Source organism: Haliotis cracherodii, unplaced genomic scaffold, assembly GCF_022045235.1.
Source record: "Haliotis cracherodii isolate W230 unplaced genomic scaffold, xgHalCrac1.p SCAF_3, whole genome shotgun sequence".
NCBI lineage: Eukaryota > Metazoa > Mollusca > Gastropoda > Lepetellida > Haliotidae > Haliotis > Haliotis cracherodii.
In genome coordinates this window covers 25,093,627-25,108,827 of record NW_027266286.1, presented here as the reverse complement: position 1 = coordinate 25,108,827, position 15,201 = coordinate 25,093,627, and the positions used below count along the sequence as shown (strand labels likewise).

Sequence of the window (15,201 nt, the reverse complement as noted above, 5' to 3'; positions counted from 1 at the left end):
TCAGCGAGTCTGACCACCCGATCCTGTTAGTCTCCTCTTACAACAAGCATAGTTGCCTTTTACAGCAAGCATATTTGCTGAAGACCTATTCTACCCCGGAATCTTCACAGGCCCTACAATGATGGTAACTCCCATTATTTAACATAGACTTATGACAGTCATAGCACTAAGGTCAACTGCTCATCTCTCTCCACCCAACAGGATAGACCCGACACTGCTATGTTAGTCCAAGTCTCAGGAAAATCTGGACTAGTTGTTTTCACCCCAAATAAAGTTATTTTATGCTTGTCCGAAATAAGCTACAGACTAGTTGGATGTCAAAAGGTGTCTACCCCTGCCCATAAAAATTTGTGTTTCTGACAACCTCTAGCAAATCTACTGCATGAACAGGGAGAGTGTACAATGCTGGTAAATAATTAATCACAGTCAAGTCTCGTTAATCCGACACTCGTTAATCCGACAATTGGCTTTATCCGACAATAATGATGGGAACCGATTACATCAGTGCTATTTCGACACGTTAATCCGACAGTTTCGCACTCCGACTCCGACACATCTAATTTGCAACGAATTACCGAAATCACTCATTAATCAGTCTCGTTAATCCGACACAGTGATCAGTGTACTCCGTGGTCATCTGCCCATGAGTACACAGCACGTGGTTTGATGCGAGACGAATCGGCTGGTAGCTGCATATTACAATTGCTGCAGAGATAAACTTGCTTAACAATAAACAATTAATGCTTTAAATAAAGAAAACAGGATAAAAATCACATGCTTAGATTACCTCCATCTTATTTATATTAATTTTATATTTTTTATTACGTGTTTGAATCTATCGTGTAGTTGTCCGATTTTCGATCACGAACGTTCATACTACTAAATTTCGTTTATCCGACATACTCGTAAATCCGACATAATCATATGCAACCATCGATGTCGGACTAATGGGACTTGACTGTATAAGACACTGTGGTATCAAGAATTAAGGAACCATTATATCCTTTATATAAACAGAAAGCATATTGGTAATGTATTAAATTACAATCATAGAGTGGCACTAACTAGACTGAGATTATCATGTCATTCCCTACAAATTGAAACTGGGACACATGGTAGTAATAGGATTTCCCAAGAGGAGAGAAATTGCCTCATATTAACGGCGTGGAAGATGAATTTCATTTGTATTGATTTGTCCTTTCCATAGAAAATTGAGATGTGTTTTTAGTAAGAAATAGTATTATGTAAACCCATCAATATTCAAATTTGTTATGTTATTTATGTCTGATAATATTGATTGCCAAAGAAATTTAGCCAAAAATGTCTGTGAATATTTTAAACTAAGAAACAACAATTAAGTCAAATATTTCGCCAAATGTTCTGAACTTTGTTCTGTGGAAATAATAACATGTTGTAATCATCCTAATGCCAAACATCCCATGTGTCTTGTGTTCATGGCAAGGGGCCAAAAATGGCATGAGTCCAAATAAAGTCTGTCTGTCTTCATAAAGCAGTCGACCGTGTTCCGTGGTCTAGTGGAAGAGCATCAGCCCGGAGAGCGGAAGGTCCGGGGTTCGATCCCCGACCGCGTCATACCAAAAGACGTTAAAAATGGTACTTGTTGTTACCCTGTCTGGCGCTCCACATTAAGGGGCTAATATAAGGACTGGTCGGCTCAGAGTCAGTATACTATGTCTGAGTGGGGTATTCATGTTGAAACTGCGGCATGGTATCTTAGTGAGCTAGCACTATAAATCGGCACAAACAGTACAAGCAGCCACACAACCACACACGTGCATGCACGTCGCTATATAAGTGCAATAATCTTGGACGCAACGTTAAACCCCATTTCACTTCATAATGCAGTCTAGCAGCAATACTCCAGATGCATCCCAGTGGCCTGTGATCATTACAATAGGGGCTCACCATACATCACGCAAGTCAAAGGTGTACCAATATGATCTGTACTGAAATGTCACAACAAAGGAACATAAAGGTTGAAACTCTTAAGGCAGTTTCATTATTAATACTGTTGACTATGCCACTTAAATGATGTAATTATAAATAATTCCTGGATGACAAATAGGCAATGATAAATTCCTTGTTGGAGTTTCATCTGAGCCCACCGGACCACCAAACACCAGTCCACCTCATCCACATCATGCTGATGTCCTGAAGTACCCTCAGAAGTGAGTGAGTGAGTGAGTGAGTGAGTGAGTGAGTGAGTGAGTGAGTGAGTGAGTGAGTGAGTGAGTGAGTGAGTGAGTGAGTGAGTGAGTGAGTATGGTTTTACGCCACATTTAGCAATATTCCAGCAATATCACGGCGGAGGACACCAGAAATGGCCTTCACACATTGTACCCATGTCGGGAATCGAACCTGGGTCTTCGGCATGACGAGCGAACGCTTTAACCACTAGGCTACCAGACCGCCCCAGTAGTTCCCTGAAAGAAGCTAGTGTCTTCAAACATTTTATATACCATTTTTCAAACAAGCATGAAATACTCATATCCCCCGCCACTAGGCTACCCAACCGCCCCTACCCTCAGAAGAAGAGGTGAGATGAGGTGAAATTGTGTTTCACGTCGCGTCCAACATTATTGCACTTATATAGCGATGTGCATGCACGTGTGTGTGTGGCTGCTTGTACTAGACCGGACTGATGCCGATTTATAGTGGCAGCTCACTGAGATACCATGCCGCAGTTTAACATGAATACCCCACTCAGACACAGTATACTGACTCCGAGCCGACCAGTCCTTGTTTTAGTCCCTTAATGCTGAGCGTCAGACAGGGTAACGACAAGTACCATCTTTTAAGGTCTTTTGGTATGACGCGGCCGGGGATCAAACTCCTGACCTTCCGCTCTCCGGGCGGACGCTCTACCACAAGACCACGAATGCGGTCCCTCAGAAGAAAAAAATGAGAGAATGCTTTCCCTTTTGCATTGAATGCAATATACTATATGTATCTTTCCACTCATATATCACTTAACATTTGTTAAAGATTACACATTTGACTAGCCTTGCTCCAAGGCTGCACTGAATGATAAGTCCATAGGTGCACTGTAAATCTATCCTTGTAATAGGCAAGTCTTGATAAGTGAACAGTACACTAAGGATGCCAGTCTTGGTGACATAATTATTATTTATATTATCTAGAAATTAAGACTTAAACAAATAATTACTGCTAAGAGACTTGTGCAAGGCTAACATTTGACAAAAGATGACTATTTTGGTGTTTTGCAAATTTTGAATCGCAAATATACTTCATGTGAATCTCACCTGTCGACAGCTGTTCAGAGATGCCTTCAACATTATTTATTTTTATTTTTTTTAAAGTAAAAATAGGTTACATTTAAACAAAAATCATTGGGTTGTAGCCTGTTAAATAGATTTAGATTCATGTCATAACATGAAAACATCCCATGCAGTGCTTGACAGAAATAGGAAGTACTTTTGATCACACATGAAATGTTGTGAAGCATAACTTCACATGAGTCTTTCCTCAGCCACTATGTTGATGACAACACATCCCCCACATATTTAGTGTGATAGTGTTTGTGGATTTATAATAATTATAATAGGCTTTTTTTATATTGCGCATATTTCCACACCACTCAGGGGCATGCTCAAAGCACTATTATTATGTACACTCAAGAATCATTCTCAGCTCCTTGGGGAGTATTCAACCCAAACTGCCTGTTAGGTGCTAGAAGGTTAACAACCACATTGCCATCTCATCCTACTGGGTACCCCTTCACTGCTGGGCGAACAGAGGCATATTTCGAACAAAGTCACTTGCCCAAGGAGATGCCACATGTGTTATATGTGCTTCAGTGTGGGGCAGGACCGAAGTCCTAGAAACTCTCAGGAGTCAAGCTGCCGAAACGTGGTCACCCATCCAAGGACTCATATCCATTAATAAGAAACACCCTAACAAATATTCAGTAAAAGACAACAATACCTCCATTTATTTGGCAAAGCGCCAACATGAAGACTGTAAACCCAACAAAATGTCAAACTGGTGATTATCGTCATTACTAATTATCGCAAGAATGCAGATATTGTTTGTTCAGTCATTATTTCCGTCACATGTGATCTAAACGGAAAGTACCCACAAGGAAATATGACATATCACAAAGCCCTGAAATGTATGTCATGTCATGTTGACAAATTCAAAGAGAAAATAGACGCCAACTGTCTAAAGAAAAACACAACACTACATGACTAACACATTACCACAAGCAGAGCATCAAATATCAACTAGTCTTCTCAGCGCTCATGACAAAAAGAATCACCATGAATCACTATATTTGTTACTAGCAACATCGATTGTTCTTAAAGTTTGTTTGTTTCTTTATTTTTTTAACTCCGCAACATTCCAGCTACATGACAGCGGTCTGTAAATAATGGAGTCTGGACCAGACAATCCAGTGATTGACATGAGCATCGACCTACGCAATTGGGATACGATGACATGCATCAACCAATCAGTGAGCCTGACCACCCGATCCCCTTAGCCGCCTCTTAGACAAGCATGGGTTGCTGAAGATCTATTCTATCACGGATCTTCACGGGTGACCGTTGGCAGTTTGGGTGATAAGATACTTCAGTACATGGGGAGATAGGATTTAATGTGGAAATGACTTCAAAGTTATTATTGGTGTTGTTTTGCTATCTGCAGTTTATGATAGAATATGTAACTGTATTTGTAATGATTAAGGATGAGACGTATGGACGAACAACTTCTTTATTACAATTAGGAGCAGTGTCTATACAGTTGAGTAGGTTTAAGATCAGTTACACTGATGTATTTGTAATGAGTTGTGTATCTGCATGAAGTTAGTCAGTGAATGCAACAACCGTGTCCATGACACTTTTGGAGGAACATACACACAAGCGATGCTTGACTTACCAACAAGAAAGGAAATGTATTCAATACTGCGAACTGACATTATGTGCCAAGTTTGGTGAAGAAATATGGTACGGTTTTCAAGATCTCCTACGGAAATGAGGACTACAGTCAAAGTCGTTGCCATTGGAAACTTGAAAAATAATTTTTTTTAAAATCCCAAACTATCAAAAGGCACCAGTTCACCACTTGACCTATCTATGTGCCAAGTTTGGTGAAGAAAAATAGTATGGTTTTCATGATCTGCTTCGGAAACGAAATGTGACAGACGGACGGACGGACGGCACCCATTCCTATATCCCCCTTCCACTTCGTGGCGGGGGGTAATAAAGTATGCAGATCAGACTGCTACAGAAGAAATATTTTAGAATTGCTTCAATCCCCGTCACCCTGTGTCTCAACCTGGGTGTTCAAGAACCAGGGTCCCCATCACCCTTTGTATCAACCCAAGTATTCAACCACTAGGGTCCCCACAATGCGGTGTGTCAACCCGGGTATTCAACCCTTCAACCACTAGGGTCCCCACCACCTTGTGTGTGAAGTGAGTACTTACCTCTGTGTTCACTGCCTGTGGAAGATCTGCGGGAACTGCTTGTAGACCGACTTTCTCCTGTGCTACCTGAAACAATTTAGTGTATATAAGTTTATTTGTCCTGCCTGAAGCCACACAGTGTATACATAGAGAATACCACACTTAATCTTGGTAGTCTGTGTTTGCTCCTCAGTGACAGCTTCAAACAAAGGTCAAGGTCACCATCATAATAAGAAAAGACAACTGTAATCTACTCACAGTGTTTTACGCTAGAGATCAATAGAAAAGGTTATTGTCACATTTGGGATGTTTTGGGCCACAAAATCAGAAGTCGGGCCCCCTTTGAGTTTTTGAACGATCTGTATGATAACTGTTCACTTTGTGATATGATCATGCAGTTGTGTAAGTTCATTCATAAGTTTAAACATATTCGAACACAGTGACACAAAATACACTTTGAAGGGCCCAACCGAAGCATCCAACATAAGTCTGGATATCTTTTTTATTTGTTTGTTGTTTAACGCTGCACTCAGCTATATTCAAGCAAAATGACAATGGTCTGTAAACAATCAAGTCTGGACCAGACAATCCTGTGATTGACCTCATGAACATCGATCCACGCACATGGGATGTGATGACATGCATCAACCAAGACAGCGAGCCTGACCCCCCGATCCCGTTAGTGGCCTCTTACGACAAGCAAAGTTGCTTTTTACGGCAAGCATAGGTTTCTGAAGAACTATTGTAACCCGGATATTGCTGGGTCCTAAGAGGATTGTCTCCCTAATTCCCATTTTTTAACATAGACTTATGACAGTCACAGCATCATAATCAACTAGCGGACTGGGTCCCTGGAGTTACTGCTTATCTGGGATACTGCCTGGGAATTCACGGGTCATCTGGATATCTGTCCAGATAGCTTACCAGATAACTTTTTACATTAAATCAAACTGAAGTCGCGAAAGTGCATCACGCTCAAAGGGACCCCCTGATCAATCAGTTGTCGTACATTGCTAATGAATAGCTTGATTATATAATGTAGGGTAGCATCTCTATGCATACCTAAAATAGAATGCAAAGCAAAATTGATGCATGTGACTATCTTGTTTGTTTTAAACACATGTTTGTAAATGTCTTGTTTTCATGAGATTACTTCAGTTCTGTCTTGTAGACCCTATTTGTAAAAGTGAATGACGTATCATGATTTTTTAATGAAGGCAAAAAGTAGTTCTGGTGTGACTGAGGTCATGGTTATCCAATCAAAATGAATAAAACGAGGTCAACCTTGTATGACATACATGTGACATTCAGATTTAGTATCTCACTTTCTGTATCATCTAGTTCTAGTTGGCGTGGTTGTTGGGTGTAGATACCAAACATCATGTAGGACTCAATGTTCCAAATATCCACAACATACACAAATATGTGGCTATTTGTATTCCCCAGCTTCAGCTGTAATGCTGCACTGCATGCTCCACTCCAGAACATACAGAAGCCTCCACAGGGATTAGCCATGTAGAAGGTCCACCATTTGGTTGGAGTGAGTGAGTTGGGTTTAACGTGGCTTATAATAGTCTACCAGTGATCAGTGTCAGGTATGATGCTAACAAAGCTAGAATGAGTGAGTGAGTTGGGTTTAATGCTGCTTTTAACAATATTCCAGTTATATCATGGCGTGTCAGATTAATGTGGGAGGAAAGCCCGAAGTGATGCAGGTCAAAGTCGTTTACCACTTCGGTGAAACCCACGAGCACGGGTATGATGCTGACAAAGCTAGAAACATAATCGGGGCGAACCGGGATTCCAACCAATGATTATTGGTTTCTGCCATGCAAGGGACGCAACTCTGAACAGAAAGTTACGGCACTAGACGACTAGATCGCATGTGCCCCTGACTTTGATTGGGCGATCAAATCAAGCATAATAATCGGTTTTGAATGAGATTGGGCAAATCTCATAATCATTGCTACAACGATCACCTGCTTCATCTGGGTTGAAAGATTCAGGATAGAATGACTAGGTCAGTATCGGGATATATTTATAATGCATTAAGCAGGGCATGATACATTTGCAGAATTGTCATTAGATATCTTAGGATATTTACAAATTAATTAACTACCACAATTAACATGATTAACATACCATGCTAACAACAGTAGGGCCATCAGAGTAATCAGACAGACAGACACTGATTACTTGAGTTGTGAAACTAGTGTTTAGGGCAGGCATGGACAATCAATCTCACAGTGTCATGTGCTGGTCAAGGGGAGGCAACTCTTCCCCCTACTCCACCAATGTTAATCTCCAAAATGTCTTACTGTTTAGTGTCATGAATAATTATCAGTTTCTACACTACATGAACATTTATCAGCAAGGCAATCAAAGAGAACAGGAGAGAACTGACCACACACATTTCAACAATGTCACTTTGCAGTGCTGTAATAGGTGAGGTGAAATAGGGTTTAACGTCGCGTCCAAGATTATTGCACTTATATAGCGATGTGCATTTACGTGTGTGTTTGTGTGGCTGCTTGTACTAGTTCGGACTGATACCGATTTATAGTGCTAGCCCACTGAGATACCATGCCGCATTTTAACATGAATACCCCACTCAGACACAGTATACTGACTCCGAGCCGACCAGTCCTTGTTTTAGCCTCTAAATGCTGAGCGCCAGACAGGGTAACAACAAGTACCATCTTTTAACGTCTTTTGGTATGACGCGACCGGGGATCGAACCCCTGACCTTCCGCTCTCCGGGCAGACACTCTACCACTTGACCACGGAGGCGGTTGCAGTGTTGTAATAAAATTAACCATTGATGTAACACTAAACCAAATGGAAAATACATCCTTCCACTTCGTGTTGGTAATGAGCGAGTGGGTTTATACTGCTTTTGAAATTATACCAGCAATGTAACTATCAGGACCAGCGATGTAGCAACGGGGTCCTGCAATATCCCAGCAATGTGACAACTGGGTCCTGCAATATCCCAGCAATGTGACAATGGGGTCCTGCAATATCCCAGCAATGTGACAATGGGGTCCTGCAATATCCCAGCAATGTGACAATTGGTCCTGCAATATCCCAGCAATGTGACAATGGGTCCTGCAATATCCCAGCAATGTGACAATGGGTCCTGCAATATCCCAGCAATGTGACAATGGGGTCCTGCAATATTCCAGCAATGTGACAATAGGTCCTGCAATATCCCAGCAATGTGACAGTGGGGTCCTGCAATATCCCAGCAATGTGACAACGGGGTCCTGCAATATCCCAGCAATGTGACAATGGGGTCCTGCAATATCCCAGATAAGCAGTAACTCCAGATCTTGGTGCTATGACGGTCATAAGTCTATGTTAAATAATGGGAGTTAGGGAGACAATCTTCGTAGGACCCGTAAAGATCCGGGGTAGAATAGGCCTTCAGCAACCCATGCTTGCTGTAAAAGGTGACTATGCTTCTCGAAAGAGGCAACTCACAGGATCAGGTGGTCAGACTCGCTGACTTAGTTGATGCATGTCATCGTATCCCAATTGTGTAGATCGTTGCTCAAGATGTGAATCACTGGATTGTCTGGTCCAGCTGGAATATTGCTGAGTGGGGCGTTAAACAACAAACAAAACAACCCAAAAACTATGTCCCCCAACATATACCGGGGAATTAAAATGTGTCAATTTTGTCCTCTATTATTGTCGGAAATTTTGCTCATTTTCTTTGCAGCCTTAGCGGTTCTTAGTAAGCAATCCCTGAATGATTATGTTCTTCCTTATTCCGTCTACAAACACAAAGCCTGGGACTGCTTGACTCACCTGAGGACTGAGCAAGGGAGGTAAGCTGAGTGGACTGCTTGATGAGGGAGACACGGTAAAAATAATTCCTCCAAAACACTTCCTCTTTCACACTGAAAAATTACATTTTGAGTTCAAAAATAATTTAATAGTTTCATTTAGAATAAGGACCTAGACTAATATAAAAGGTTTATGAATCATATGAAATAATGCACTCACAAAACACCAGAAGACAAAAAATGTTGACATACTATGCAAAATCTTTAAGTGCAGTGGTCTAGGGGAGGTAACTCTTCCACATATTTTCACAATGGTTGCAAAAATGGCTAAAATCCATAATTACTACTACAACCACTTCTTCTCTTATGAAACTCAGATACAGTTGTTCTAATTAATTGGTTTTAAACTTCTTATTCAACAAGGTCTGGAAACTTTGTGTAATGACTCACAGTTTTGGCACAAGTTCAAATCTCATTTTCTGCAAGTTTGGATCCTCGTGGAGTGTTGCCATGGCAACTGGCTGGATGGTGTTGAAGTCAAACTGGAACTGTACCCCTGATGGGGGATTGCGTAGGAAGTTCCTTTTGTCCTGGCATCAGAAAATAATTAATCAGAGACTAGTTACCACGGTTACAGTGAATAAAACCTAACAGTAATTCACTTATGATCGTATTCAATTGCATTGTTGCTGTGGGTAATGAAGATGTACATGAAAAGTTCACAAAAATTAATTCCTGACAGTAGACAAGAGACAACATAATTTTGTATATACTGCTCTACCTACATGTATGACAGACCAGCCATCCATATATGTGACAAAAAAATATTCTCTGTAATCCAACGAACATAAGAAAACAGTGTTGTAAATCAATTACGGACAAAATGTTTCAGCTGGGTTTGGCCTTACATTGACTAGCTTATGCATGAAGTGTGCTGCAGACTGCATTTGAATTCTTCACACCACTGATTACTATACTGGCGTTAACAGGCCTAGCAAGCCAAGGCTAAAAAAATAATAGTCTTGGTTCTCAGGCACCGACCACATGTGATGTGTATGTTAACTTACTGATGTGTATGTTAACTTTGTGATGTGAGTGTGTGCTGCACGAATTGTTTATAATATTTCCCTTTTAATTCGTATTTAAAAAATTCATATATATTCCTAGTCCAATGGTAGTCAAGTAGCGTATTCAAGTGTATTAGGAATACATTTACGTAGTGAGGCCACTACCCAGGTTGATTGTAAACAACTGTTTACTTGGTTGCACAACTGTTTATTTGGTTACATACTAATTTGAACAACCACGCCCCGGAACAGCCCCCTGCAAATATAAGAAGAAAAAAAAGACACCACCGCCCTCACTATATTTTTCAAAAGCCATTGCCTAGGAACCAATTCTTTAGGCTTTCATGTGATCTAAAAATGTTGCTTTTCAGATTTACATTTTTTCCACTTTATATTTTTTAGGGTTACACAAACGTATTGTTATGTGCTTGTGTCCTGTTTGTTTGACTCTGGAGGAATCTGCTCCATGACTGTGGAAGAGCTGCAACTCACCGCGGACAGCGCCAGGATCTGTTCCTTCATCACTTCCTCCTCGTTGTAGCCGATCCACGGGGGCACAGAGGCATCCTGCTGCTTCGTGACGTCCTTCTTCTCCGCCACAAACTTGTCCTGCTCCTTCACAAAGTCACCGATCATCGTCTGCAGATAATGGACAGGAAATAATCTTCAAGATAAACATTGGGTGGAAACCATCACACAAAAACACAAACCTGAACACAAATCAATGTAATTGTCTCAAGACAACTGCCAAGGTTACTGATTTGGTCTGAAACTTGTCTGCGTCCATCAGAAATGAATCAGTGCCTGCAGCTTGTGACTTCAGAATTTGGTCAGCTTTATTAATTAAAGTATAACATCTACTGAAAAAGAGAGGTTTCCGTGACAGGCTTCGAGTGAGTGAGATACCATGCTGCAGTTCAACATGAACCCAGGTCTTCCTGATCAATTCCCCCTTTGAGCTGGTTCCGGTTAGGAGACTCAAAAATTGTGCATGTGTATGTTAACTTACTGATGTGTATGTTAACTTTCTGATGTGTATGTTGACTTTGTAATGTATATGTTAACTTACTGGTGTGTATGTTGACTTTGTGATGTGTATGTTAACTTTGTGATGTGTATGTTAACTTACTGATGTGTGTGTTAACTTACTGGTGTGTATGTTAACTTACTGGTGTGTATGTTGACTTTGTGATGTGTATGTTAACTTTGTGATGTGTATGTTAACTTACTGATGTGTATGTTGACTTTGTAATGTATATGTTAACTTACTGGTGTGTATGTTGACTTTGTGATGTGTATGTTAACTTTGTGATGTGTATGTTAACTTACTGATGTGTGTGTTAACTTACTGGTGTGTATGTTAACTTACTGGTGTGTATGTTGACTTTGTGATGTGTATGTTAACTTTCTGATGTGTATGTTAACTTACTGGTGTGTATGTTAACTTTCTGGTGTGTATGTTAACTTACTGGTGTGTATGTTATCTTACTGGTGTGTATGTTAACTTACTGGTGTGTATTTTGACTTTGTGATGTGTATGTTAACTTTGTGATGTGTATGTTAACTTTGTGATGTGTATGTTGACTTTGTGATGTGTACATAACTTTGTTATGTGTATATAACTTACTGATGTGTATATAACTTTGTGGTATGCTGACTTTGTGATGTGTATATAACTTTGTGATGTGTATGTTAACTTTGTGATGTGTATGTTAATTTTGTGATGTGTATATACTGATGTGTATGTTAACTTTGTGATGTGTATATAACTTTGTGATGTGTATATAACTTTGTGATGTGTATGTTAACTTTGTGATGTGTATATAACTTTGTGATGTGTATGTTAACTTTGTGATGTGTATGTTAACTTTGTGATGTGTATGTTAACTTTGCGATGTGTATGTTAACTTTGTGATGTGTATATAACTTACTGATGTGTATATAACTTTGTGATGTGTATGTTGACTTTGTGATGTGTATATAACTTACTGATGTGTATATAACTTTGTGATGTGTATGTTAACTTTGTGATGTGTATATAACTTACTGATGTGTATATAACTTTGTGATGTGTATGTTGACTTTGTGATGTGTATATAACTTACTGATGTGTATATAACTTTGTGATGTGTATGTTAACTTTGTGATGTGTATGTTAACTTTGTGATGTGTATGTTGACTTTGTGATGTGTATATAACTTTGTGATGTGTATGTTAACTTTGTGATGTGTATGTTAACTTTGTGATGTGTATGTTAACTTTGTGATGTGTATGTTGACTTTGTGATGTGTACATAACTTTGTTATGTGTATATAACTTACTGATGTGTATATAACTTTGTGGTATGTTGACTTTGTGATGTGTATATAACTTTGTGATGTGTATGTTAACTTTGTGATGTGTATGTTAATTTTGTGATGTGTATATACTGATGTGTATGTTAACTTTGTGATGTGTATATAACTTTGTGATGTGTATATAACTTTGTGATGTGTATGTTAACTTTGTTATGTGTATGTTAACTTTGTGATGTATATGTTAACCTAAGTGCATGGTAACTTACTAATACCTAACAGACACTTGGGTTGTATACTACAAAGAAATCATAGCATGGATAGGAACAAAACACAAAATAGATAAAATATTACTGTTGTTGTTGACACAAGAAGGATTTGTAGCATTATTTTGCAATATAAAAGGGATTATGACATTCACAAATACAATATAAGTGTGTGAGTTGTTGGATGTTGAATAACAGTCCTTGGCTTGACCATACCTTTTCTTCAACTGTTGTTTTGAGTTGTTTGGCTGTATCTGCCACTGTCTTTCCTGCAGCCTTGCCGAAGCTGAACAGGAAGCCTGTCAAACAAACAGTGAGTGAGTGAGTCAGCATGGTTTTACACTGCTTTTAGCAATATTCCCGCATTATCAAAGAGGCGAACACCCAAAATGGGCTTCACCTCACTGCCTCTCAAACAAAAACACTCAAAATAATAATCTAAATGTGAGCAAGGGAAGAATCAAATTGTAGATCTATACAAGACAGTGGGGTCAGGTGAGGTGAAATTGGGTTTAACGTCGCGTCCAAGATTATTGCACTTATATAGCGACGTGCATGTACGTGTGTGTGTTTGTGTGGCTGCTTGTACTAGACCGGACTGATGCCAATTTATAGTGCTAGCTCACTGAGATACCATGCCGCAGTTTAACATGAATACCCCACTCAGACACAGTATACTGACTCCGAGTCGACCAGTCCTTGTTTTAGCTCCTTAATGCCGTGCGCCAGACAGGGTAACAACAAGTACCATCTTTTAACGTCTTTTGGTATGACGCGGCCGGGGATTGAACCCCGGACCTTCTGCTCTCCGGGCAGACGCTCTACCACTAGACCACGGAGGCGGTCACAAGACAGTGGGTGAGTGCATGTTGTTGAACGACAAAGTTAGCAAAAGTGTAGAGACAGCATGTCGGACTACAAATAACTGAGTCTTGACAATACCAACCAGTGATTAGAGGCATGAGCAACGATCCAAGCCACTGACGGTAAGTTATGGAACACCAGAAATGGGCTTCACACATCAAAAACAAGAAGCCAAGCCAACATAATTCAGGCAGTGGATAACCACTGATAACGATGAAGACAAAAACCTTTTTGGGGCTGTGCTCAACTGGTCTTGTAGGTCCTGTCATGAACAGAACAAAGTCAGATAGAAACTGCCTCCTACGTAAAGTTAGTGGTTATCTGTCATCTCCCTAGTCCCTAGAGTGAGTGAGTGAGTGAGTATGGTTTAACACCGCTTTTGGCAATATTCCAGCAATATCATGGCGGGGGACACCAGAAATAGGCTTCACACATTGTACCCATGTCGGGAATCGAACCCGGGTCTTCGGCGTGTCATCGACCTTTACGAGACCTAAATATCCAATCACGACTTGCCGGCTATAAATGACGACGTTCCACTGACAACACAAAGACAAATTATTTGTTTGTTCGTTTGTTGTTTAACGCAGCACTCAGCAATATTCAAGCTATATGATGGCGGTCGGTAAATAATGAGCCTGGACCAGACAATCCAGTGACTGATATCATGAGCATCGATACACGCAATTGGGATCGATGACATGCATCAACCAAGTCAGCGAGCCTGACCACCCAATCCTGTGTGTCGCCTCTTTTGACAAGCATAGTCACCTTTTATAGCAAGTATGGGTTGCTGAAGGCCTGTTCTACCCCAGATCTACACGGGTCTCATAGTGATTATGAATTATATGTTTATACTCTGTTCACATCAGAATGGAACACTAATGTCCTTCAATGTCTAGGAAATAAAAGTGTTTCTTAAATTGTTTTCATACCTTAAAAACACTGTGAGTGACTATCAAGAGAGTGAGTGAGTGAGGTGAGGTGAGGTGAGGTGAGGTGAGGTGAGGTGAGTGAGTGAGTGAGTGAGTGTGAGTGAGTGAGTGAGGTGAGGTGAGGTGAGGTGAGGTGAGGTGAGGTGAGGTGAGGTGAGTGAGTGAGTGAGTGAGTGTGAGTGAGTGAGTGAGTGAGTGAGTGAGTGAGTGAGTGAGTGAGTGAGGTGAGGTGAGGTGAACCGGGAATCGAACCCACAATCATAGGTTTCTGGCATGCCCAAGGGACGCAACTCTGCACAGCAAATCAAGGCGCCTTAGACGACTGGGCCACCATGCACCCGACTATCAAGTGCATTATGTAAATGATGTATTATGCCAGAATTCAAGTGTTATTGTTTAACAGGCCTCAGGCCCACATACACTGAGTGCATACAGTATAGGATCCTTTTACAAAAAGATTTACGTTTCATTTAATGACATTCCTGCTCTTCAACATATTCAAGGCATACTTGAACATTTCTTAAATATAACATGACAG

At 40.4% G+C, this 15,201-nt stretch overlaps 1 protein-coding gene across 6 annotated transcripts in view; it reads right to left on the bottom strand.

Annotated features, from left to right (window-relative positions):
• The window catches only part of LOC139474760 (synapse-associated protein 1-like), a 58,257-nt gene that overhangs the window by 31,342 nt on the left and 11,714 nt on the right, over positions 1 to 15,201 (bottom strand). For all 6 annotated transcript variants that reach the window (XM_071257877.1, XM_071257879.1, XM_071257878.1 and 3 more), the window contains exons 2-6: positions 13,081 to 13,163; positions 10,797 to 10,943; positions 9,688 to 9,827; positions 9,260 to 9,351; positions 5,468 to 5,533 (exon numbers count right to left, since the gene is read on the bottom strand). In XM_071257877.1, coding sequence (XP_071113978.1) covers positions 5,468 to 5,533; positions 9,260 to 9,351; positions 9,688 to 9,827; positions 10,797 to 10,943; positions 13,081 to 13,163 — 528 coding nt within the window. The remainder of the gene's footprint in view (positions 1 to 5,467; positions 5,534 to 9,259; positions 9,352 to 9,687; positions 9,828 to 10,796; positions 10,944 to 13,080; positions 13,164 to 15,201) is intronic.